The sequence below is a fragment of the Brienomyrus brachyistius genome, chromosome 10, assembly GCF_023856365.1.
Source record: "Brienomyrus brachyistius isolate T26 chromosome 10, BBRACH_0.4, whole genome shotgun sequence".
NCBI classification, from domain to species: Eukaryota; Metazoa; Chordata; class Actinopteri; order Osteoglossiformes; family Mormyridae; genus Brienomyrus; species Brienomyrus brachyistius.
This window is the reverse complement of record NC_064542.1, coordinates 8,303,056-8,328,058: the sequence shown is the minus strand read 5'-3', so window position 1 is coordinate 8,328,058 and position 25,003 is coordinate 8,303,056. Positions and strand designations below refer to the sequence as shown.

Genomic DNA, 25,003 nt, shown 5'->3' with positions numbered 1-25,003 from the left:
GGTCCAGCCCATCGCAGGGCACACTCACACACCATTCACTATCACACGGACACCTATGGGCAATTTAGCAAGTCCAATTAGCCTCAGCATGTTTTTGGACTGTGGGTGAAAACCGGAGTACCCGGAGGAAACCCCACAATGACATGGAGAGAACATGCAAACTCCACACACATGTAACTCAGGCAGAGACTCGAACCTGGGTCCCAGAGGTGTGAGGCAACAGTGCTAACCACTGCACCACCATGCCGCTCCCTATCCTAAGATAAAAATGGTAAATGTGTAATACGGCTACTATACTGAAATCCCTTTCTTATTATTAAGTGCAATAATGACACACAGCTTGAGGATTTTTTAATCGGCTTAGGGTTACCATTTACCAAATCCATCTGATACTATCTTATTCAAATCAGTAACACAGGTATCTTAAAAAACATTAAAACGGTATGGAAAACCACAAATGCATGCTGACACATCAATCTATTGCACTAACCCTATTGTATCATTAAACAACAAGATACACTGTACGTGGATTTTATTCTCCCCCGTAAATAATTTTTATTTAAGGTATTTAACAGAAATACATAAACAGCATGACATGGTATACAGATTGCAACAGCATCAACTATCTTGCTTCCGGATCTGGGTTGGAGATACAGTTGTACCTACTTAACGTTTTCACATTAATGCTACAGTAATTCCTGCTTGGTTTTAAAATACACAGATGCCTTTGCGACTGTGTGCCCATCAGAAAGACAAGTTGTGCAACACATGGGTTTAAATCATGACCTACGCTACTGAGAAGCCCAAACAGTGAGTCGGCTTGTTTTGGCAAAGCAGCCGCAAACACAGGATCCAAAGCAAAGAAGGAGCCTGTTATTTCATTCAATCCACAGTCCTGTCGATACACAGTGAACTGGTGTGTTGGTGGATGATGCTGGGGTGTCATGGAACCAACCGGCCACAAGTGTACTAGTCCTCTCCTCCACAGAGCACCAGCAGCGCTTTACGATAGTCTCCTGAAGTGTCACTCTACAGAAGAAAGAAAATTCATACTTGGTTCAATGGGATCACAATGGAATCTACATTGCTTTAACATAGAATTTTACCAAGAAATACCATGATTGTTTGAAGGCATAAACTACAGAACATCACACACTTTAATATTAAGAAATCTTGTCAATGGAAGTAACTCAACATTAAAAGTTTTTTTATTATGTTCTATAATAATCATATTTTCACATAATAATGAGTTATTCCATTAACATAACTGAACTATATAAACTGCTAGACTATCCTAGACACACCAAAGAAATAAAACCTCTTTAAATTAGAAACAGTTATTTATATGTGGCGTGAATGAACAGACAAAAATGAAACGACCAACTCACAAACAGCAAACAGAAACTGAATTTCCCCTCAAGTAGAAAGGCAACCTGTTCTGGTGTAAACCTGGTATTTATTTTGGGTGGGGGGTGGGTGGTCATTAAAACGATAGCTGATTGAAAAAAGAGCCATGATTTATTCTTGATATTCAAAGGCATTTCTCAGGCACAAACCAGTAAAGACCTGTTAAAAAGTACATCCTGCCATAGAGACCATCTACCAATCAAATGCTGCCTTCAAAGAGGAAGTCATGCATGCAGGGGGGAATTCCTAAACAGCTGAACCAAAGTAGTTCACTGCAAAAACCTTTGGTACCTCACCACCCCCCTCTTCCACCCAAAGATAATGTTCAACTTTTATATCAATACAATTTGTACACTAACGCCAAATCAGTTTGTGTTTCACGGGAATAGCTACAATGAAGTTACAAATTTGGAGAAACTTCTCTGCATGGTAATATTTACTTCTCAGTATGTGAAGAACTTCTTTTCTGTTTGGCAGTTTGATTGTGTATAATGAGCAGGAAATATGCTATAGATTTTTTTTATCACAGTTCACAGTAGCAGGATGCATTAACCAAAAACAACTGCATTGTTTAGAAATGCTTACAAAAAGGAAAATATACTTGGGTAAAATAACATGCTAAAATAACCCATTTCTAGTGATACTTAAAAGTTGATTTTTTACAGTCAATAAAAAATGTGATATTTAAATATAAATTAATGGCAGGCACTATTGATCAACCTCACATCAAGTACCCTGTACTTAAAATGAAATGGAAACATATAATGAACAGACGGACAGAACCTGAATGAAGTCATGGAGAGAGACATCATGGGTATCTTTAAACTCCTTCCGAATGTTGAAGAGGTCAACCTCACTGCGAGACACCATGATTCTGATAAGTGCCCGGTCGTCTGTGCCGAGGCCCTGAACAGCAGGCAGGAGCAGTCATTAGCACACAAGCTAAATGCCCATTACACTCACACAGTATCCGGGGTTATTTAAGTAAGGGTTAGCAGGAATATAAACCAGGCCTAAAGCCTAAACAATCTGTAAAGCTACAGTCAACTGTGTTTATTTTCTTTCTAATTAATTGTCATTGTTGACCCTCTACAGCACAGAACATCCTCAGCATTTAACCCATGTGTGATATATCAATGGGCAGTTATTGCTTAGCACCTGGGATGCAGTGTGGGCAGAAATAGTTTCTTGCTCAGGGTACCTCAGTGGTGGGGGATTCAAACCAACAACCTACTGATCACAAACACACTTCCCTAACCATTAGGCCGAATTACTGTCAACCTTAACGGCTCCTATTGAGTCATTTCACTCCATCTTTATTAATATCACATCCTTGATAAGCTGTCTTTAAGTTGCTTGATTTTTGTCGATGCAGCTACCAAAGACCATTTAAAAGATACGTAGATTCAGGTCATGCAGCTACACAAAGGCTGTACCTTCATTGCTTTATATAAGCGGTCAGCCAAGTAAGACGGCTGGTTCTTTACACTCCGCACTGCAAGAAAGGAAAAAAAATAGGTTATCAAACACTCGTGTTTTATTGGGTTACAATTATTTAGCTTCCCAATTATGCAAATTTTTATTGTTTTTACCAAATATACTCAAGAAGCCTTACCAATAGCATACATGGCATTTCTGACATCTCCAGACATCTCTTTTTTGATGATCTGTTCAATATCCTTGTTGGTGCATCTGACAAACTCTTGAAACACTGTGAACAAAGTTGTGTAGCATGCACTTTGTTAATGTTTCACTTCATAGCATGTTGCATCCTTTTGCCTACAAAAACTGCTTTGCACACTGGGTAACGCTTTACCTCTCCGCAGGTGAGGGAAACTCCTGGTACACAGCATGCTCATGAACCGGGTTTCCATAGCACTGGAGTCATCATTGCACGCATCACCAAGTTCCTATACAACACATTTTCACAGGTTAAATTGTTTTCCACCCTCAATTTCCATGATGAGATGATGAGCTCCCAGAAGTGGAACATGTGTCGACCAGCCCAGCTTTATGTGGTAATACTTATTGAAAATTTCTTATAATTAAACCTAAAGTTATACACAAGGAATTAAAGATACTTGTTAGATTGTTCCTAGTAAGGTTTATTCATCCAAAAAAAATGCTGTAATTCTTCTGCATATGACATACTATGTCTTATTTTCTGCCTTAAACTTAATAACATCAAGTGCACAATCAAGTGCACAATCCATCTATCCATCCATCAATCCATCCATCCATCCATCCATCCACTTTCTGTAACCACTTATGCTACGCAGGGTTGCTGGTGATCTGGAGACTATCCCGGATCCTACAGGCACCAGGCAGGGAACAACCCAAGATGCAACCACTCACACAAGCACACCTATGGGAGGTTTGGTATCTGCGATTAACCTCAGCAAGTTTTTGCTTAAGTGCTCATTTTCCATCTCCCATAAAGCTTCGGTCCACACCTCGCCTTCTAACAAAGGTAAAAAAATTATACATTTCAATACGGGTTTGTATCTCTTTAATGTAAATGTATTCAATAGCAACAATTATGTTTTTCAAGTAGTTTACACCAAATCTGACCCGTTAAAACTAACAGGAAGGTTACAAGTGCAGCTTACAAAACAAAGGTTCAAAACGTGTCTGCCCTTGATGTGGTTCTGGAGGTAATCGTGGTGATAGTTTGGTTGTACCTAATAAAATAGCCAGTGTGGCTGTGCAGTAGACACTATGTGAAGTGCAGCATTCTGCAGCGGATGTAATGGATAAGGCTAAGAGGAGTAAGAGGAGGTGTTGTGGTTAAACATGTGATTCTGCTGTGACAGAATGTGCCATTCTCACGGCAAATCCATCACTGAGCATTTTTCAGATTACATGTAGCGCATGAGCAATGAAGTGGAGACATGTCCAAACCAATATTGTGGGAGTATTGTTTGTCCTACCGATGTTGAAACCCAACCTACACCCTTGGTTCAGGGTGGTGCACAAAGAAAAGCATCAGGTTTATGGTGGGAATTCGTTAAATTCGCCAACATATGTAAATACACCATTTCATGATCCTTGATGGTGAAAGGACAAATTAACTGACCTGAGCATCTTCCGTTGCCCTCCCAATGTCTGCTGGACCTTCCTCTCTAGCTCCCTAGTGAACAGGCCAAACACACGGTGACTTGAAGTTCGAGATGAACACCAAGAATGTTCTAATCTCTGCTGGTGCTATGACATCAGAACACCATGATGAAGTTGGCTTCTTTGCGTGCCATGGGTCCTGCCCCGCTTTGCTTGGCAAGGAAAATACCTGCACCATGGAGACAAGGATCCGACAGAAGTGTCCAGAGGTCTCTGAAGTGATGGCAGCTTCCAAGCTTTTCTTGTGTGCTGCAAGAAACGAGAGAAATGGTTGGGAGAACAGACGCAATACTTGGACTGTGGGGACAAAGAATGTAAGGAGGAGAAATGTCTCCCTCTGATGGAAAGCGGAAGTATCGCTACACTAGAACTGATACAACATTGTGACATCATCCATCTTCAAACGACTTATCAGGGATGCCAGGATCAGTATTGGGCAGATGGGCACAGGGCGGGCACTTGCAGACTCAGGCACTTTGAAGGGCAGGGGCAAAAAAATAAGGGGGGCATCTATTGCAATATGTGCACCCCCATCCTCCCAGCGGAAGAAGGGTAAAATTTATCCTAAAATAGGTGAAATATCCTTTGTATCTTTGGGCCTCTGCTTGATTTCTATACTGAGAGCTAAACAATGTACCAGTTTAGGCATCGAGACTAAAATATGTGATTTATGTGAACATTTATGTGATTTATGTGAACATTTTCCCCTTCCAACACCGTAGAGCATCTGACACTGTTTGCAGCGCTAGTCACTCTGTCCCCATTTACCTTCTTCAAAGGAAGCACACATGGCTTTAATCTCTTCGTTGCTCCGGGTGACAAGGATCTCAATTAAAGCATGTTCATCTGTACCAGCGCCCTAATGAACAGATGATGGTTAATAAGAGCCAAGCAGAATACAGGAGAGTACCTACTTTGTATCACTGTGTCATGTTTTCAAATGACAAGTAACACATTCCTATATAAAGACAATATGTAGTGACATAAAGCAAACAGGTTTAATGCTTACTCCTATGTAGAGAAATATATATGAAAATGAGAAATTCCCTGCAACTGGGAAAAAAGAAACACCTACAGAGATGAAGATGCAAGGTGGGCGGTTTGTGTTCCCCTTCGCGCAGTAATGCTGGGCTGCAGCCCTGCACCCTAATAACAGGTGTGTATTACATGCATTTTATTACGTGAATTTCAGAAAAACACTCAAAATTTTGCTGTCATCCGTAGTTTTTGAGTGCAATATTTTGTAGGCCATATCGACAGTAAATAATTCCTTATTAAGCATGTACGTGTCACGGGAAGGTTCGGGTGGACAGGCGATCGTGCGGGCGGTGGTTCAGAAAACCAGGCTGACAAGCAGGATCGGGGTAATCGGGGTTTATTCGGGACAAGGAGACACGGGAGGCGAGGGACCACCAACACCATGTGCACAGATCACGTAATGACGGACAACGATCACAGGCAAGACTCAGACTTAAATACACGGGACTGATCACAGTAATCGGACATAGGTGGAAACAATCAGGGAAACACACGTTGGCAAGCAGGGGGGCGTGGCACACATGAGGAGCCGACGAGCAGGGCATGACAGAACCCCCCCCCAAAGGCGCGCTTCACCGGGCGCGCCAGGGAGGAGGCGACAGACGGAACACGGGAACCCGGACCTGGAACCAAACGGAACAATCACCGAAGCACAGGAAACAAAACGGAGACGCAGAACACGGCAAGGGACAAGACGTAAGACAGGACTTGACAAAGGGCAGGGAACGCAGAGAGACAGACTAGAAAGGGCGGAACAGAGGGAACAGGCGGAACAAAAGGAGCGGGAGTGACGGGAGGGAACGACGGGAAACCAGGAACCGAGCGGGGCAGAACAAAGGGACCAGGAACAGAGGACGGCGGGACAAAGGCAGGAGGCGGAACAAAGACAGGCGGGATAGGGGCAGGAAAGGGAGAGAAGGAGGGGGAACCAAGGGGAGCCCGTGGGAGCCCCAGCGGGCGACGGGAGGCAGCCGGAGGGGCCGCAGGCGGCCGGGAGGCCGGAGCCGGAGGGGACCTCGGAGGGGCCGAGGAGACAGGGCGAGGGACCCGCGGAGGGGCCAGGGAGGGAGCAGGAGGGAGCACCAGGGAAGGGGACGAGGGAGTAGGAAGGGGCCAGGGCGAAGGCCCGGAGGAGGGGGGAGCCGCAGCAGGCGGCGACGTCCGGGAAAGGGCCGGAGGTAAGGGCCCCGCAGGCGACCGAGGAGCCGCCGTCGGGGAACCCCCAGGCGACCGACCAGGACCCAGAGAAGGGAGCGAGGCAGGGCGACGAGGCACCGGAGAGGGACCTGCAGGCGACAGCCGACGCGGAGGGCCAGGACCCGCAGGCGCCAACCGAGCCCCTGCGCAGGCGAGGCAGGGCGAGCCAGGGGGCAGGGCGGGCGGGACCCCAGCCCTGCGTCTGTGTCCCCTTCCCCTGCGGGACACAGACAGGCCGACCCTAGGTCGGGGTCGACGCTGCCGGGGCGAGGGATCAGGGCCAGGGACAGGAGCGGGGCCAGGGACAGGAGCGGGGCCAGGGACAGGAGCGGGGCCAGGGACAGGAGCGGGGTCAGGAACTGGAGCTGACTGCAGTGGGGGCACCGGCCCGGGAGCTGCAGCAGGCGGCTGCAGAGGGGGCGCCTGCCCGGGAGCTGCAGCAGGCGGCTGCAGAGGGGGCGCCTGCCCGGGAGCTGCAGCAGGCGGCTGCAGAGGGGGCGCCTCTGCAGGAACTGGAGCGCGGTCAGGAACAGGAGCGCGGTCAGGAACAGGAGCTGGCTGCAGTGGGGGCGCCTGCCCGGGAGCTGCAGCTGGTGGCTGCAGTGGGGGCGCCTGCCCGGGAGCTGCAGCAGGCGGCTGCAGAGGGGGCGCCTGCCCGGGAGCTGCAGCAGGCGGCTGCAGAGGGGGCGCCTGCCCGGGAGCTGCAGCAGGCGGCTGCAGAGGGGGCGCCTCTGCAGGAACTGGAGCGCGGTCAGGAACAGGAGCGCGGTCAGGAACAGGAGCTGGCTGCAGTGGGGGCGCCTGCCCGGGAGCTGCAGCAGGTGGCTGCAGTGGGGGCGCCTGCCCGGGAGCTGCAGCAGGCGGCTGCAGAGGGGGCGCCTCTGCAGGAACTGGAGCGCGGTCAGGAACAGGAGCGCGGTCAGGAACTGGAGCGCGGTCAGGAACTGGAGCGCGGTCAGGAACTGGAGCGCGGTCAGGAACTGGAGCGCGGTCAGGAACTGGAGGTGGCTGCAGTGGGGGCGCCGGCCCGGGAGCTGCAGCAGGTGGCTGCAGAGGGGGCGCCTGCCCTGGAGCTGCAGGTGGCTGCAGTGGGGGCACCTGCCCTGGAGCTGCAGCAGGTGGCTGCAGTGGGGGTGCCTGCCCTGGAGCTGCAGCAGGTGGCTGCAGTGGGGGTGCCTGCCCTGGAGCTGCAGCAGGTGGCTGCAGTGGGGGTGCCTGCCCGGGAGCTGCAGCAGGCGGCTGCAGAGGGGGTGCCTCTGCAGGAACTGGAGCACGGTCAGGAACTGGAAGTGGCTGCAGAGGGGGCACCTGCCCTGGAGCTGCAGCAGGTGGCTGCAGTGGGGGCGCCTGCCCGGGAGCTGCAGCAGGCGGCTGCAGAGGGGGTGCCTGCCCGGGAGCTGCAGCAGGCGGCTGCAGAGGGGGTGCCTCTGCAGGAACTGGAGCACGGTCAGGAACTGGAAGTGGCTGCAGAGGGGGCACCTGCCCTGGAGCTGCAGCAGGTGGCTGCAGTGGGGGCGCCTGCCCGGGAGCTGCAGCAGGCGGCTGCAGTGGGGGCGCCTGCCCGGGAGCTGCAGCAGGCGGCTGCAGTGGGGGCGCCTGCCCGGGAGCTGCAGCAGGCGGCTGCAGAGGGGGCGCCTGCCCGGGAGCTGCAGCGGGAAGAGGGAGCTGCGCAGGCATGGGAACCGCAGGCAGTGGCGGCTGCACCTGCGCTGATTCCGCGGGCGGCGGCGGCTGCATCGGAGCGGGGTCCGCTGGCAGTAACGGAGGGAGCACCTCCGTACCGGCGATCTCCGGTCTCTTCCTCCTCCTCCGGCGCCTGGCGGTGGCGGGAGGCTGCGTGACGTCCGTGAAAACGGACGGCGAGAAAACGAACTCCGGCTCCGGGTAAGGATAGAAGGACTCTTCTTCCTCGTCCGTACTCGAGGCCCAGTACCTCCACACGGAGTACCGGTCCCGTGGGGTCGGTCCTCGGGCTGGAGTCCGGATGGGCTTCTCCGCGTCCGGAGACGGCCACATCCGGGAGAGCGAGCAGGCTCCGAGTCGGATAGTCTCCTGCGGGACTCTCCTCTGCCTCCGCTTCGTCTTTTGTGGGTCCGTCATTCTGTCACGGGAAGGTTCGGGTGGACAGGCGATCGTGCGGGCGGTGGTTCAGAAAACCAGGCTGACAAGCAGGATCGGGGTAATCGGGGTTTATTCGGGACAAGGAGACACGGGAGGCGAGGGACCACCAACACCATGTGCACAGATCACGTAATGACGGACAACGATCACAGGCAAGACTCAGACTTAAATACACGGGACTGATCACAGTAATCGGACATAGGTGGAAACAATCAGGGAAACACACGTTGGCAAGCAGGGGGGCGTGGCACACATGAGGAGCCGACGAGCAGGGCATGACAGTACGGGTATACTAAAGTTTAAATTAGGAAAAATGATTTTATTGCTGTTTCCGAACACTTTTAGGACTTTCCAGAGGGGCACAAAGTATTGCACGATTCTGCTCTCTCTGATATGGAAAAATAATCTCAAGCCGAGTGGAATCCCAGTACGCCAGCTGACTTCTGCTGGACCCCGAAGAGGAATGTTCCTGAGGGCAAGTGCAGCAGAAAATCATAAACCTCGGCCTTTCACTTCCACCATGCACATATGCTGTAAATATACGTATAACGTAAGGATTTACTGTGCGTCTCAAATTCCTTGCATGATAGATACATTCTGATTAGATACAGTGGAAACCCTTTATAGCGGTCATGTCTGTCTGGATGAAATTGATCAGTATAAGCGGATGGTCATTATACCTGATTTTTTTTTTCATTTTTCTTTACATCTCAGGCAGATTACCATCTAACTGACATTTGTATACATCACATGTAATGTCGCTATTTATGGCATTTTATTGATTCTTTCGAGATACAAGTGTGACTGTTTCAAACACTTTTGAAATTACAGGACTGCACAGATTTAATTACCTACTGAGCTGTGTATAATTCAAATATGCTATAATACAGTACTCTTCATAAAATATCGCTTTCTGTAGTTTTGCTACTGCAACTTGATAGCTCGTTTTTGGCAGTTTATCGTAAACTTTGATGAGTCCTTATTCATAATTGAGAGAAAATTATTCTCGTTTTCTCGTCATGTTTTCTGTGTGCGCTGCATTAGCCTCAGGTTGCTAGCCAGAAGCATACAGGCTACCACAGGACAAAATAAATAAAAAAAAAGAATTACTGTAATTAATTTTTTTCCATATGTTGTTCTTAGTAGAACTTTTGATCTGTTTTGGGATACCTGATCTGTAGCATTCTCTATTTAGCCTACTTGGAGTATCAATAAAACTTACTAGACTGTGGATGTGTATATGTGTCCCATCACCACGAAATGAGTCTTATGGGTGAAATTCTACCAGTGCGACTCATTTCACATATGTCCCATAAATCCACATTCTGCAGCTCTCAATAGGTTCAGTTGGCTTTGTACTTATTGACAAGTTCAGTTGCTGCTGTCTGACTATACTTCTGGGTACATCTAAAATCAAAACAAATTGGTCATTTAGAAGGTTTTCAACATTCAAATAGGAGTCCAGCGGCTGGAACCTAAGTAACTGATTGCAGAATCATTGTACCCTAATAGAAGTACCTGTTTAGTAGTATAATGTATTTGCAGACCATTGTATGAATGACTATCTGACCCAAAAATTGTTTGTCAAATTTGTATGATTTTTTGGTTACTTAGAAACTAATTGTTATGGTTAAAGGTGCTATCAGTTGCTGATGCAAAGTAGGCTCCTCATTGCAAAACACTGAGTAAATAAATTATTGTACAGTTATGAGTCATCAACAAACTGCCAGTTGAACATTAACCTGTCGGTAACTTTAAAAGTAACCTTCATCTGGGTGATGACGAGAGTATGTGAGGATCTGGGATGTAACAGACAGGTTCATATATTTGACCTGTTGACTGTTTGCGTGTCAGATTTCTGGCATGTCTCACTAGGCAGTGAAAAGCTGTTGCTCTCAAACACTGTCCACTTAATCAACCGAGTCAGTGTACTGGTGAAGGGATGGATCAAATATGCCGACAGACACACAGTTTGAAAAATGATTTCATGCTCCCTTCGTAAAGTATTTCTAGTATTTTTTAAAGTAGTTTATTTCAAAACACTTATAATTAGGGTATTTGGTACCTTATTTTAAAATACATTTTCATGTATCATTGTCCATCCCTGGGCATAGCTATAAGCCCTGTGGGATTTCCAAAGACAACCTGTCATGAGAAAAATAATAAACGCAAGATAACTTCTCATTTATGTAAAATACAACATATCACCACAATTTCCTCCCTTTTGCCCATTCCGGTAATGCAGCCCGCTACCCGCAGGACAGTAATGCATTGACTTTTCTTTGGAACTGAAAGCCACAGATGCAACTGCGTAGCTAGTGAAAAAATAAAAATAAAAATTAGCACTCTCACCTCCATTGCCTTTTTCATCATTTTCGCATCAAACTCTGCTGGAGTCATCATCATGCCCAGAATCAACCGGCACAAGTTCTTTGAAAGCTCCGACTTAAGGTCAGCCATGAGATCCTGAGGAACAGCACAGGCGACATCATTAGCGCTCCACAAAGGTTCGGGGATCTGCAGCAGGGTGCAACACCTGCTTTTGTTTAATATCTCGTGCTCCTCACCCTCCCAAAGCTAGATTTGAAGACTTTCCTGATTTCTTGTCTCTGTGCATTACTTCTGTGTGTTATAATATCAATTATAGTATCTTCATCAGTACCTTGAAGAATGGAGAAAAAATGTAACTCATCTGGACACATTCAACGTAATTAAATGTTCATAGAAAACAACTGTGTTCTACCTACCAAAGCCCTTCATGGCCTTTCTCAAAGCTTTGGCATCACTACTGGGATTAAAGCCAGAAGAAGCATATATAGTTCCTCGTAGCTGTAACAAAGAAGCAGCAGCATCCAATCAGAGGCAAGCAGGCATCCCTTACAAATGTATATTTGCTTCCATTAAATCCATAAAGCATGATAAATGAGGGATTCAGGAAAGAAAAAAAATGAGGCAACATATGTCCAAAGAAAGTGCACTAAATACAATACTGTGCTGAACGATGTGCCAATCTAGTGATTTAGAAAGTTTGGAAATAAGGACATACGTTGATTCACTATTTCAAGGAAAACAACACAGGTGCAGCACAAGCAAGAGTGTTAGTTTGCAGAGAAGATTTTATCACTGCATGTCTGCAAATTGTAAAAGCCTGAAATACAGCACAAATCAGAAGGGGCAGTTATGCGCACACGTATTTGCCAACTGACTGCAAAACTCTGGGCACAGCGTGGGAAAACTGCAGGAAGGTTAATGGGCCAGACAAGCAGGAATTCTGTTCCTACGCTGGGAGCAGAGAGTCAAACCTGCACTTTGGTCATGGCGCTAACTTCCCACATCTTGTAGGCTATCTGCGCTGCTTCGGGGAAAAATTCTCCAGCTAGGCTGAAACACCAATGACAGTCAGCAGTCGGTGAAGGGATTAGCGCTGTATGCCGGGGTAATTTCACAGCACAGTCTGGGCTTTTCTTTGAGTCGTACAAACAGGTAACTGCTTAAGAGGTCATGACTGGGAGAAAATTCTGTGTATTCATTCAAAGCGGTTTCATTCAAATGTAATGCATGAAAAAACTGCAGGAAAACCACAACGTGACAGACATTGTATAAAAGCCAACCCCCCACCCCCCCCCAAGACTAAATAATGGAAACAGGGCTCAGAATGCAGAGCCACCCCCCGCTCTTTGCTCTCTTACTCATCATCGCCACCACAAAGGTTAAGCAAAGTCCTCTTATAGTCCCCGGATGTGTCATCCTTTAGAAGAGAGAGAAACATAACTTAACGAAAATGAAATGTAACGGAATGACTTTTGCAGGGAAATTCTCACAAAGTGGATGAAGTTTAAATTCTTCCTTTGGCTTCCTTTGTAGCTAAACGTAGGTGTCATTTGGTTCACTTCCTAATACCAGCACGCTGATTTTCTACAGCCTGTTTCGCCATAACAGAAACACAGAGGGATATCGTACACTAATGAGCCATGCCATTATTCAGTGGTGAATAAATTGTCCCTCGCCTTTATCATGTTGTGGAGGGACTTCTCATACTGGAGACGAAAGCATTCACGGATATCCAGCATATCGATCTCAGAGCGCGAGATCATGATCCGGATCAAAGTGTTGTCTGCTGTTCCCAAACCCTGAAGAGGCCAAGAAGCACATAAACACAGTTAAGACATTAATATTAATGTGGCACACACACACACACACACACACACACACACACACACACACACATACACACACAGGCACACGCATACACACACACAGGTACACACAGACACACACATACACGCACACACACATACAGACACACACATACACACACATGTATATATATATATGGATTGATGTGTGTCTGTGTGTGTGTGTGTGTGTGTGTGTGTCAATAAATACCACTCAAGTAAGTACAGTACATATACCTCCTGTCACAGACCAGGGAAAGAACCAACAGGATGCTCAATCATTACTTGACTTTCCCATTAGAATTGATACTCTTCAGGTTTTCCTTGTCTACATCATTAGTCTGCATCGTCAAAACAAGTATTATACAAACTGCCGTTTACAAGGTGATTTACCTTCATGGCCACGTAAAGACGCTTGGCAAAGAACATGGGCACGCTCCTGATGCACTGCACTGAAAATAAACACAATTCACACTGGAGTCACCAATCCCTCAGTGGTTTTCTGTAGTGTTACGCAGATAAAATGGTTATTGTAGCAGAAACATGAGAGTCTGTCAGATGAAGGAGACTCTTACCCACGGCCAGCATGAGTCTCTCAAAGTCCCCTGACAGCTCACTCTTGATGCTGTCTTCTATGGATTTCTCTGCTATCTTCTGATATTCGTCAAACACTATGCAAAGGTGAAAACAAGAGCCACTACTACAAATGCATGGGGGGAAAAAATGAATGTACTGCACGTCCAAGTGTGAAAAGCGCCGCAGACTTACCCATCTGAAGGTGGGCGATGCTGCGGTTACCTAATATCATGATGAATGTGGCCTCGTCAGTGCCCCACTTAGCCTCCCCAGCAGCATACAGCTCCTACAGTAAGGGTGTGGGGGTTACAGGCAGAAATGACACATGACGACCTCTGCATGACACAGCTGTCAGGTTCCATGTACGTTTCCAACGGCCTGTAAAAATGTTCGGCAGCATGTGCTGCAGTTGTTGTGTTGCACAGCACGACCATTGTAACATTCTCCTGTTGCTGTCAATAAAACAGTAAAGGTCTCCAGCCATTTGCCAGGCTGCTTTAGTAAATAAGAAATTCTAATGACTTGCCTGGTTGAATAACAATAAAATAAAATAAAATTAAATTAAAAATCCAGCAATGTCAGTAGAAAGCTCACCTGTGCATCCTCCTCAACAAGATCTGCATTCACTACTGTGTTCCCTTCTCTGGTACCCTAGAAGAAGAATGCAAAAATAATATATTAGCCTAGAATGAGCAATTTCACAAATGGAACCGAATTATTATACCAAAAAACAATCAAGAGGGAAGAGTGAAATGCCGTCAAATTTATTTCAGCTGTTTGTTGCTGGATCTTCGGAATGTGACGTTTTTCAAACTGACCTGAAGTAAAACCACCAGCATCTTCTTAAAGTGTCCCGAAGTGTCAGCTATTACATCCGCCTCAATGTCTCTACCGTACGCTGTAGAGGATAATCAAGTTACGCGGATGCAAATCTTTATGCATGTTTCACCTTTCAACCTGGCAGTATCCCGCTGTTCATCCTGAAGCCTCCTCCTACATACCTCTTCCTTAATCCCACTTTACTGGGACAACAGTTACGGAAGATGGATGGATGGAAATTTAAGGTTCAAGGTACTTTATTGTCATTGACAGCTGTGCACACACACCTAGTGAGATTACATTGACCGTGATTCAACATACACCAACACATAACAAAAAACAATGTGCACAAGGACAAAACCAACACTAAACAGTGTAACAATATACAGTAACAATTTAACCCTTGTCTTACCTTCTTTGTATGCATCTCGCAAAGCAAGGATCTGTTCATTGTTTCTAGAAGCCAGAATTTCAATCAGGCACTTCTCATTGGTCCCCAGACCCTTGAAAAGAGAAGTTTAAATGCTAGACCGCAATCATGAACTTCAATGGATTTAATCACTTGTTAAGAAATTTTTGGTAGAAAATGTGATAAAGTACAATCATTCCTGAAATATCTTACTTTGATTGCATCTTTAATTTCTTTGGCATCATGAAAAGCTGGAGCCCTCATCAATGAGACGATCAGACGCTCAAACTTTCCCGTCAGTTCGTACTTAAGATCACCAATCAGATCCTAAAAGAAAGCCCAAATGTTTATAATGAACGGCATTTGTCTGTTTTATAAATGATGCAGAAACGCAGCGTCATGAATCTGAAGTGCGCCGACAGGGACGATGGTGCCGCACCGCAAAGGCTGGTCGGAAGAAACATTGTAATTTATAAGTTGTGGGCAGAGCTGCAGTGTCATGCTTGTAGGTGTTCCTCAGTCCAGTGTGTGTTGTGTATTGCATTAAGTAGGGCCATATTAGTTTGAGTCATCCAGGGTCTTTAAATGTGTGTTGCTCCCATTGAATATATGGCTTCAGTAATGGCAATGTGGTGGAACAGAACTGACAGCAGAACTATTACTCATTCATATAATGGTGAAATGGTGAAGTTATCCATACTCACATATCACCTATTTAGGGGGGGGGGGCAGGAGAGAATTTAGCATGGCACTGTTGAACATTAATTTAGCCTTGCTCATTTTTGTTATTTTTGAGGGGAAATTATTCGGGAATATCAGTAGAGTTGTTTGGATTTTTTTCCTTTGCATTAAACATGCTACCTTATCGATTATTTATTTTGAGTTGGTAGCTCCTGGCGGTGGAGCTTAGCTGGAGCGTCTCACCAGGCGAGGGAGGGGCAGTCACACCCTGACAGAGACAAACTGCGTGCTAGGTCCTCTGTAATAGTTATCAGTTCACTTTTGACTTGCTATGAATATTGTTCTTGTCTTTATATATTTTTGGATATTGGTGTCGTTCGTTTTTTCGTAAATAGAGGCCCAATAATACATATTATAACCAAGCGTGATTTTTTTTTTTCCTGCATTTTTCATCTTCGCCTGTTTCATCAACTTGTTTCACTAATTCTAAGTAGCTGGCGTGTGTTGCATCATGGGATTTGCTTAGGGACAGAATTAAAGATCTGAGTTAAACGTATTTCGATGAAAACCAGCATTCTCAGACCCTGTCTGTGGTGATCTAACCACTGGAAATGTCTTTGAATAAATCTGCATAAACACTTATATTGAAAGGTTGTTTAACTTTAGGATGAAGATCAATATCTGCAGACTGAGATGTATTACAGCTTATATGATGAAAATGTAAGGATTATGAAGAGATATAAAAATGTATGATAATGCCAGAGACAATAGGAAGTGGGTGGTTCCTACCTGGCCATACAAGGACTTGTAGGCTGCAGCGATTTCCTGCCGCTGGGCGTTACTTCTGGCAGCGATTACATCCAAAATGGCCTCCTTGTCACTGCCTATGGAGATACAGACACCAGAACAATGAGGCAACTCATGGGGTTATTTAGTTTGCAGCTTGCCCTAACTATAATAAATGGTTTGTGGATTCCCGTTAAGGAGCATGCACATGTCACAAACTGATCATTAATACGAAGCACTTAAAAGAGGAGGTGACTCAGCGCAACTCCAACTGAAGATTTAAACATAATATGCACAACTATCCAAATGTGCATTGCATATATTGCAGACAATAAGGTTTAGATAAACTATTATAAAGATTTGTTTCATGATGAGACCTCCATACGTCATGTGGGTAGTTAGTAACGCGATCTGACACACAGCGTAGCAAACATAAACGATGTGTATTTGCACATGGTAAATATACAATGCAGATCAGGAAAAGTGCCGAATGACTCACCGATGCCTTTCATGGCATTGTACAGTGTCTCTGCATCAGCGCTGGCATCAAAATCTGCAAAGTCCGTCACAGTGCCTCGAAATTGCTGCAGGAACGGAAATGCAACCAAAACCTTCACTGACAGGAGTCTGACCTGGAGAACAACGCAACCTCATACCTAAAAGCCTTCGAATGAATGGGTGAGAGCTTAAGTGTTTGTACACAGACGCCCTTCCATGCGTACTTATTAAGCAGTCCCTCCCAACAAACCAAGCACATCATCTCTATCCAAATCAAAGTTCCTGCATCACTTCATTCGGCCATAAGGCATATTTTCCATCTGCTACACACACGTCCTGGTTAGGGTTACAGGGAGCCGTAATCTCATCACAGGCAGAACAGAGCAGCCTGGACGGGATGCTAATCCATAGCAGGGCACATATCAAAGCACTGAGCAATTTATAGAAGGCAGTGAGCCTAACTGCAAGACTTTGGACTACGCGAGGTAACGGGAATACCCAACAGAAACCTGTGCAGTGCAGGGAGACCGTGCAACTTCACACACAGAGCAGAGATGGGATTCGAAGCCTAATTCCCGGCAGTGGGAGGCAACAGCGCTGGCCACTGAACAACTATGCCACCCCCGTCATTAAACTATATGTCCATCCATCCATCCATTTTCCAAACTGCTTATCCTACTGAGTCGCGGGGGGTCCAGAGCCTATCCCGGAAGCAATGGGCACGAGACAGGGAACAACCCAGGATGGGGGGTCATCCCATCACAGGGCACACTCACACACCATTCATTAAACTATATGTGTTCGATTCATTTTATATAAAATTCAACACCAGCTACACTGCATTTAGGATAGTCTCTTATGCTTGATCATATTTCAATATCAGACAGTTGCCTGACACTCTTATTTGGCAAATACAGTCACTGTAGCGGTAGCAGCTGCTCACACAGACCGTATTTATACTAAATGGGCGCAACAGTGATTAGTCTGAGTGTATATTCCCAATTTTGCCATTCCCAAAGGAATAATCAAGGCCTGTATCTTAGTTTAGCGTTCTGGGTTAAACTACATTCTGTGGAGGTGAGCGTGTTGCCATCCACAGGGTAATGGGACACGAAAGGGTCCCTTGAATCAGTCCACAAGGCCATGAGGATGGGTGAACGCCAGACAGCTGACAGCTAATTCTCCATCCTGGCTCGTGTATTCAGCAGGGTGTGGGAGGGGCAGGTGTTGTGTTACACATGCACCCCTGCAAGGCCTGCAGGGTCCACTTTCACCCTTTAAAAGCACAGCCCCTGTATCAAGACCATCATATAGCTTTGGCTTCAGCATGGTAGCTTAAGTCCTGCTTACTTTTCGGCCTCAATACCATCCATTATATACTGACATCACTCTGACTGTTTCTGAGCTACAGTATTTCTCGTCACTACGGCAGTTCTGGCTCCCTGTCACTCTCTATGGTGACGATCACTCCCTGCACCAGCCGTTCAGCCAGACAGCCGGACTGCGGCTGCAGTAACTGCTGCACATGCTCAGAATAGCCCAGAGGCAATAGCAGAAGAGACAGGCCCAGTGCTATATCTAACAAGAGTCATTTAAAAACCAAAATCAGGTCATGAGCACGAGAACAGTGACGGAGAAAGACCGCCACAGTTTCCAGCTTTATAAAAGCCACAAAGAATATTTACCAAAAGCGCCTTCAATATACAATGCTACATAGAGACCAGCAAGCTCATTTCCAAGTCTCTCTCTGTTTTTGCACGTTATGAGAACGACACGCATTAGAACACGCTGCGTATGTTTACGACTGACGTTAAACAAGTTGGACGTGTCTCCCATCTCTGACTAAAACAGTTTACTATCAGAAATAATGAAGCAGTCTAGGTTCAATGAATTATGAAGGATTATGGCCAATTGCGGTACAAGCAATGGAGAGATACTTGTACTTAACAGGTGCAAAATATAAATTCACTTACCTTAACCATGGCTGCTGTTCTATAAGTCAAAGAGGCAAGCAGTCAAAAGTGCAAAATGAAATGTCTAGGGGAGAGATAACACATATTTAACAAATTATACCATATGTACTATATAAAAATACAGTATATAGGACATGCGGGTCATTCTTTTCACTTACATTAAAATATCAGAAATAAAAATGATGCTGATTCTTTTCCTTTCAAAAGATGATGAATTAAACAAGCATAAACTCAACAACAACAAAAAAAATAACAGTAAATGAACTGTAAAACGTGTTTTCCATGAATTCACCACTCCTGCAGTTTTGTAATTCCAGTTAATTTTTTTCTAAGATGACAAGAGAGTGAAGTAAGCAGCAGTTTCTGCTGGACGGGAGACGCTGCTGCTGGCCGCTGTTTGTAGCAGTGACGTTTGCACACGACATACATCACCAGTTACGAGCAGCTAAACATTACAGAAGTAGAAGCAATTCCGCAGAAATTTCCACATCTGGCAGCCAGTGTGCAGTAAAGAGTTTAATCTTCTTTATGCATGTCGTTGTAAACCTGCCTCTTTTGAGATTAATCGAATACTGACCAGAGTGTGGTACCCATCACACAACACACAAAAATATCCAGCTCGTAATTTGCATTTTGCACTTTCCATAGAATGAATGAACTGTTGCATGAAGCATAAACAAAACATATTCATACTGAAAAAGTTCGTTTTGTTTGTTAATCCTAAAAAACCAATATAAAACAAATAATGTGGACTGTGTCTAATAAAGTACTATTAATCTCAGTTATTCCTTAACATATTTGTTAATATAAGTAAATCACATTAAAAATAATACTTTAAATCACATAAAAAATTAAACTTTTCTATTCCCATACATTCTTTGACTAATATTTATGTTCACTATGATTTATATGCTCTAAATGTACAAAAATTATTAACACTGTTATTCATATGTGTATGTGTGTTTGTGTGTGTGTATGTATATATATATATATATATATATATATATATATATATATATATATATATATATATATGTGTGTGTGTGTGTATGTGTGTTTATAATATATAGTATACACATATACTGATAATAGACTCTTCGCTTTAGAGACAGATCCTGGGCCACACCCAATGACAGGGTCTTCTGGCAAGCAGACTACCACTGCAGCAATTTAATACTCAGTCATTTTGTTCTTTTAAATGGTACATGAATAACACAACTTTAACCTAATATCATAGGAAAAACGTGGGGAAAAATTGCGAGAAAACCAATGGGGCAGCGAAGTACGTTTAAACGTTGTTATAAAATAGACCTAAAAATCAATAAATTAACTACTGAAATTTCTACACTTTATATTTCTCTTTGAAGTAGTGGAAAAATGTAAAAGATCATCAAACTTCAGACACCTCCAGTACGGCAATAGCAACGTGGCATCCATCGCATCATTGCAACCGAATATATACATAATATTTAATCCACAATTCGTATAGCTGACCACGTTATTCTGAGAAGGTGTTTTAACATTCTTAGTAATGTTAATGAGAGCCCCAGACAGCCATGCACGTACCTGTTTCCGTATGACCCTGCGTTTCGCCGCAGAAAGCAGCCCGTCAAGCTCTCAGTGCGCTGCTGCCAGTGCGCTGCTGCGACTCCGATGCCGTGACGTAACGTGGTGCCGCACTGGGCAACAGCCGCCGCTGCGCAATACGGGACCCGCTGTGACGAGGTGTGTCCTGCCGCGATATTTTGGCAGGATAATAAATTATTTACCATTTTACCTAAAAACGTTTTTATGTTATACTATAGATGCATAGATATAGACGCATCGTTTTCGCGTGCTGTCATCATGCTTTGGTTAATATCATGAGCCGACGTCTAAAATCCTTTACCCTAAAATCCTTATGCAGGACCTGAGGATGTGTGTAACTGACTACTGACATATTAAGTTGTTTAAATATTAGTACAATGAAGATTACATAATACAATGAGAATGATTTAATTCGCTTATTAAAACGATCACTTTTAGAGATATCAAAATAACCATGGTGGTTATTTTTAGCCTGGAATATTCATGCACAAAACTCATTCGATATCTTCGTTTTCATTTCAGTTACATATAACTGGCACGTTCACTCCTGCCTGAGCGAAGATTACGGGAACTTTTCATGAATCTATTTCTGTCCTCATAGGCATGTCAGGGTGGGCTGGCGGGTGTGAGACGGCACACAGAGTGACCCCCTCCCCGCCAGCCGCTGTCATTCCCAAAGCGCACAGACAAGGGCAGCCGGGAGTCTCAATGCTGTGCCCAAAAAAGGACGCGTCTGGACTCCCATGTCACGGTGCCCCTGGAAGAATTCAGCTGCTAGTAACTTTGTGAAATCCCATTTACCGGACTCCCTTTATGCAATGTCATATTAATTATTACCAAGCAGTAAAAGTGTTCATTAAAATATTAAGGCTTTTCGGGCACTGAGGTTAATTATTAAAATTAATTTGTGTCCAGGTTATCATGCAGACAGATGCATGATTTAAACTAAATGCACATGAAATAAATTCATTAAAGCAACAGTGGGGGGGGCTTTGTCCAGCAACACCCCTGACCAAACACACGCTGACACATCTGCCCACTGTGCTGGCCGCCCTGATTACTCGCACAGCACACGGTGGGTGTGAACACACCACTATTCACAACAAATGACATCAGACACTATACATGACACCCCGATACAACACAACACAATATAAGCTAATTACACACAGCTATTTACATTATTTACATGGCTGCCATCGGCTCAGCATGCTGTACTGGCTGATGGGACCCCCAGTGATACACTGCTGTTCATTTGAAACATTTTATATTGTAAATATTTTTTATCATATTATATAACATTTTTTACATTTACCCAGCAACAGCATCACTGGAGCTGTTGGGGTTTAAGGCCTCGTTCAAGGGTCAAGGGGTTTCCAGCTTTAATGTCATTAATGTTTCTGAATCTCATATTATACTAATTACATAACTAAGCTTTCTGTCGCTAATTCAGCATAAGATGGATCATCTGAGATGTAGTTTGACCCTCGAATAGTTTTGGAAAGGTGATTGAAACTTTTTTTGATCACTCTACCCCCCTGTAATTCTGATACAGAACTGGAAACAAGTCATTTGTATCCATGCATTTCCAATACCCATTTGTGGCATGCAAGTACACAAGTAATATTAATCTAAACAAGTGGGATATGGGCGGAAAATGGATGTAAAGTTAGAAATGTAAAATTGCTCAAATTCTAACGTTTTCAATGATATCACACAAAATACAGATAAATTTCTTTCCAAGTTGAAATGAACCATGGTATTCCCTATCCTATTTTTACAGTTTGTTACCAATAAAAATGCCATACATTAATATTCTTTTACACTTAAAGCTAAACTTTCATCGTATGTGATAAAGCAGAACACTCCCTCATTTAAACACTGACTCCAAAAAAGATCCATATCTTTTTTCATGTAGTAAGACAAGCTTGTGTTTGTTGTAACTGATTTGCTGTGCAAATTTGAGGTCAAGCTTGAATGGAAGAAAAATATATCTATAGCCTATTGGTGAGGGTAAGACACAAAAACGTGAAATTGTGTGTGAAATTCATTAATAAACATCTGAGCTGTTGTCTTTAAACTCTTCAGATGTGACATGCTGCATACCCATTATCAGTGGGTTTAAAATGACCAAAACAGCTGCAGCCATCTGGGGATATTTAATCTTCTGAATAGTTACCAAGTTGCCATAACAAACAGCAGATGGTCACTTGTGAAAAAGGAAGGTATTATCCTGAGTTTAAGGTCCTTTTTTACAATATAGGACAGGTTTTGACTGCCAGATCAGGTTTTTCTTAGATACCACCAGTATCTGAAAATCGTGTAATTCTCCCAGCTTTTAGATAATTTGCAGGGATAGCCGATGAGATTCCCTCTCCTAGGCCCAGGTTGGCCAAGCAGAACAAAAGTACAAAATCAGCTCATGTTTGGCGTAGGAAGTTGCATACATGGTCACAGTCATGGCTCAGTACCACAGCCTGGGTTGCAGCATATAGTATAATATCTAATCTCTTTCATCTCTTTTTATGCAGTTCTTTCTAGCAGTATTTAATAGGAACAGTTACAATAAGCATTTCGCTGCAGATTGTACTATGTATGATGATGCATGTGACAAATAAAATTTGAATTTGAAATTAGGGGCAAAAAGCAGTGGAAACATCTTCAACCAAGGATGGACGTCCTACCTCAAGGCCCTGGGAGTGTGAAGACCTCTTTGGCCTAGTGATTCTGAACTTACTAAGCACCTGAACCACATGTCTTTGAGCTATTAAAGAGACTGTAGCCAGAACAAGTCCTTTTGGTGTGAAGCCCACAGAGAGCCAGGGGTTACAGTGTTAATCACGGAATCACTGCAAGCGCAGCACAGATCATCCTGCTGAGTTTGTTATAGCTAACAGTAGTTTAACATGTGCAACAGTCTTTAAGAAAGAGCAGGAGAGTGGACCTCATGAGTTAAGCATGCTTAAAAGACATGGAATGGAAGGTAGAACATACATATGACCCTTTAAAAGACACCCAAACTTAGGGAATGATGCGTAATCAAATATTTATGGGACAGAAGCTCAGCATTGGCTGACATAGCAGCTCAGTTGGCAACACTCTGGCCTCATACCTCCAGGGTTGTGGGTTTAAGTCCCGCCTTTGTTTTGTGTGTTCAGTTTGCCAGTTCCCCCTCTGTTGTGTGGGTTTCCTCTGGGTACTGTGGTTTCCTCCTGCAATCGACAGACTTGCTGTTAGGTAACTGACGTATGTATATTACCCACAGTGTATGTGCTGTGTGATGGACTGCCGTTCCCTCTGGGCTGTAACCTGGCCTTGTGCCCTTTGTTTCCTGGGAAAGCCCCCACCCCCCCGCAACCAGAACAATTGGGTGGAAGATGAATGGATGGAAAATGAAACATGCATCATTGCTCCCCATGATAGGAACCCTAAAATCCACTCCATGCTTCTCAGATCAACTACATTTTAATAACCAAAAGCTGAGTTTAATGGTAATCACTAGCTTTCTGTTTGGTACTGGGTCTGATTACGCATCAATATAGAACCTCTTCTCACTGGCCTGGAGCTTAAAAGTGCAAAAACATAGAACTTGAAAACTTGCCAACTTCCAGATGAGATGGGTCAACTGGTATGTCCTTGGAAACAATAATATATATATACACACAGATTGCATTTGTCACAGTTTAAACTGTCAAATAGTAAATTATAAAAATGATTCTTGTAAAAATGATTATCTTATTGCATTGCACTTTCCATAGAATGAATGAACTGTTGTAAAGCATAAACAAAACATGTTCATACTTAAAAAGTATGTTTTGTTTTTTAATCCTAAAAAACCAATATAAAACAAATAATGTGGACTGTGTCTAATAAAGTCCTATTAATCTCAGTCAGTCCGTAACATATCTGTTAATATAAGTAAATCACATTAAAAATTTAACTTTTCTATTCCCATACATTCTTTGACTGATATTTATATTCACTATGATTTACATGCTCTAAATGTACAAAAATTATTAACACTGTTATTCATATGTGTATGTGTGTTTGTGTGTGTGTATTTATAATATATAGTATACACATATACTGATAATAGACTCTTCGCTTTAGAGACAGATCCTGGGCCACACCCAATGACAGGGTCTTCTGGCAAGCAGACTACCACTGCAGCAATTTAATACTCAGTCATTTTGTTCTTTTAAATGGTACATGAATAACACAACTTTAACCTAATATCATAGGAAAAATGTGGGGAAAAAATTGCGAGAAAACCAATGGGGCAGCGAAGTACGTTTAAACGTTGTTATAAAATAAACCTAAAAATCAATAAATTAACTACTGAAATTCATACACTTTATATTTCTCTTTGAAGAAGTTGGAAAAAAAAAACATTTAAAAGATCATCAAACTTCAGACACCTCCAGTAGCAATGTGGCATACATCGCATCATTGCAACTGAATATAAACATAATATTTAATTCACAGTTCGTATAGCTGACCACGTTCTTCTGAGAAGGAGTTTTAACATTCTTAGTAATGTTAATGAGAGCCCCAGACAGCCATGCACGTACCTGTTTCCGTATGACCCTGCGTTTCGCCACAGAAAGCAGCCAGTCAAG

At 44.0% G+C, this 25,003-nt stretch overlaps 1 protein-coding gene across 2 annotated transcripts; it reads right to left on the bottom strand.

Annotated features, from left to right (window-relative positions):
- Window positions 1–334: 334 nt before the first annotated feature.
- anxa6 (annexin A6) lies at window positions 335–25,003 on the bottom strand. Of its 2 annotated transcripts, none has more exons than XM_049029106.1 (25): window positions 24,956–25,003; window positions 18,798–18,861; window positions 16,826–16,910; window positions 16,330–16,424; window positions 15,073–15,186; window positions 14,863–14,953; window positions 14,450–14,529; window positions 14,226–14,282; window positions 13,824–13,917; window positions 13,631–13,726; window positions 13,449–13,507; window positions 12,888–13,010; window positions 12,570–12,628; window positions 12,183–12,261; window positions 11,628–11,709; window positions 11,448–11,542; window positions 11,233–11,346; window positions 5,293–5,383; window positions 4,694–4,773; window positions 4,484–4,537; window positions 3,224–3,317; window positions 3,023–3,118; window positions 2,844–2,902; window positions 2,191–2,313; window positions 335–1,029 (listed from the first exon to the last, which is right to left on the bottom strand). In XM_049029106.1, exons 2-25 carry the CDS (start codon window positions 18,804–18,806, stop codon window positions 970–972), a joined length of 1,989 nt encoding a protein of 662 aa, XP_048885063.1. In that variant the 5' UTR covers window positions 18,807–18,861; window positions 24,956–25,003; the 3' UTR covers window positions 335–969. The 2 variants fall into 2 exon arrangements, with proteins under 2 accessions (XP_048885063.1, XP_048885062.1); XM_049029105.1 differs by lacking the exon at window positions 24,956–25,003 and adding an exon at window positions 20,364–20,503.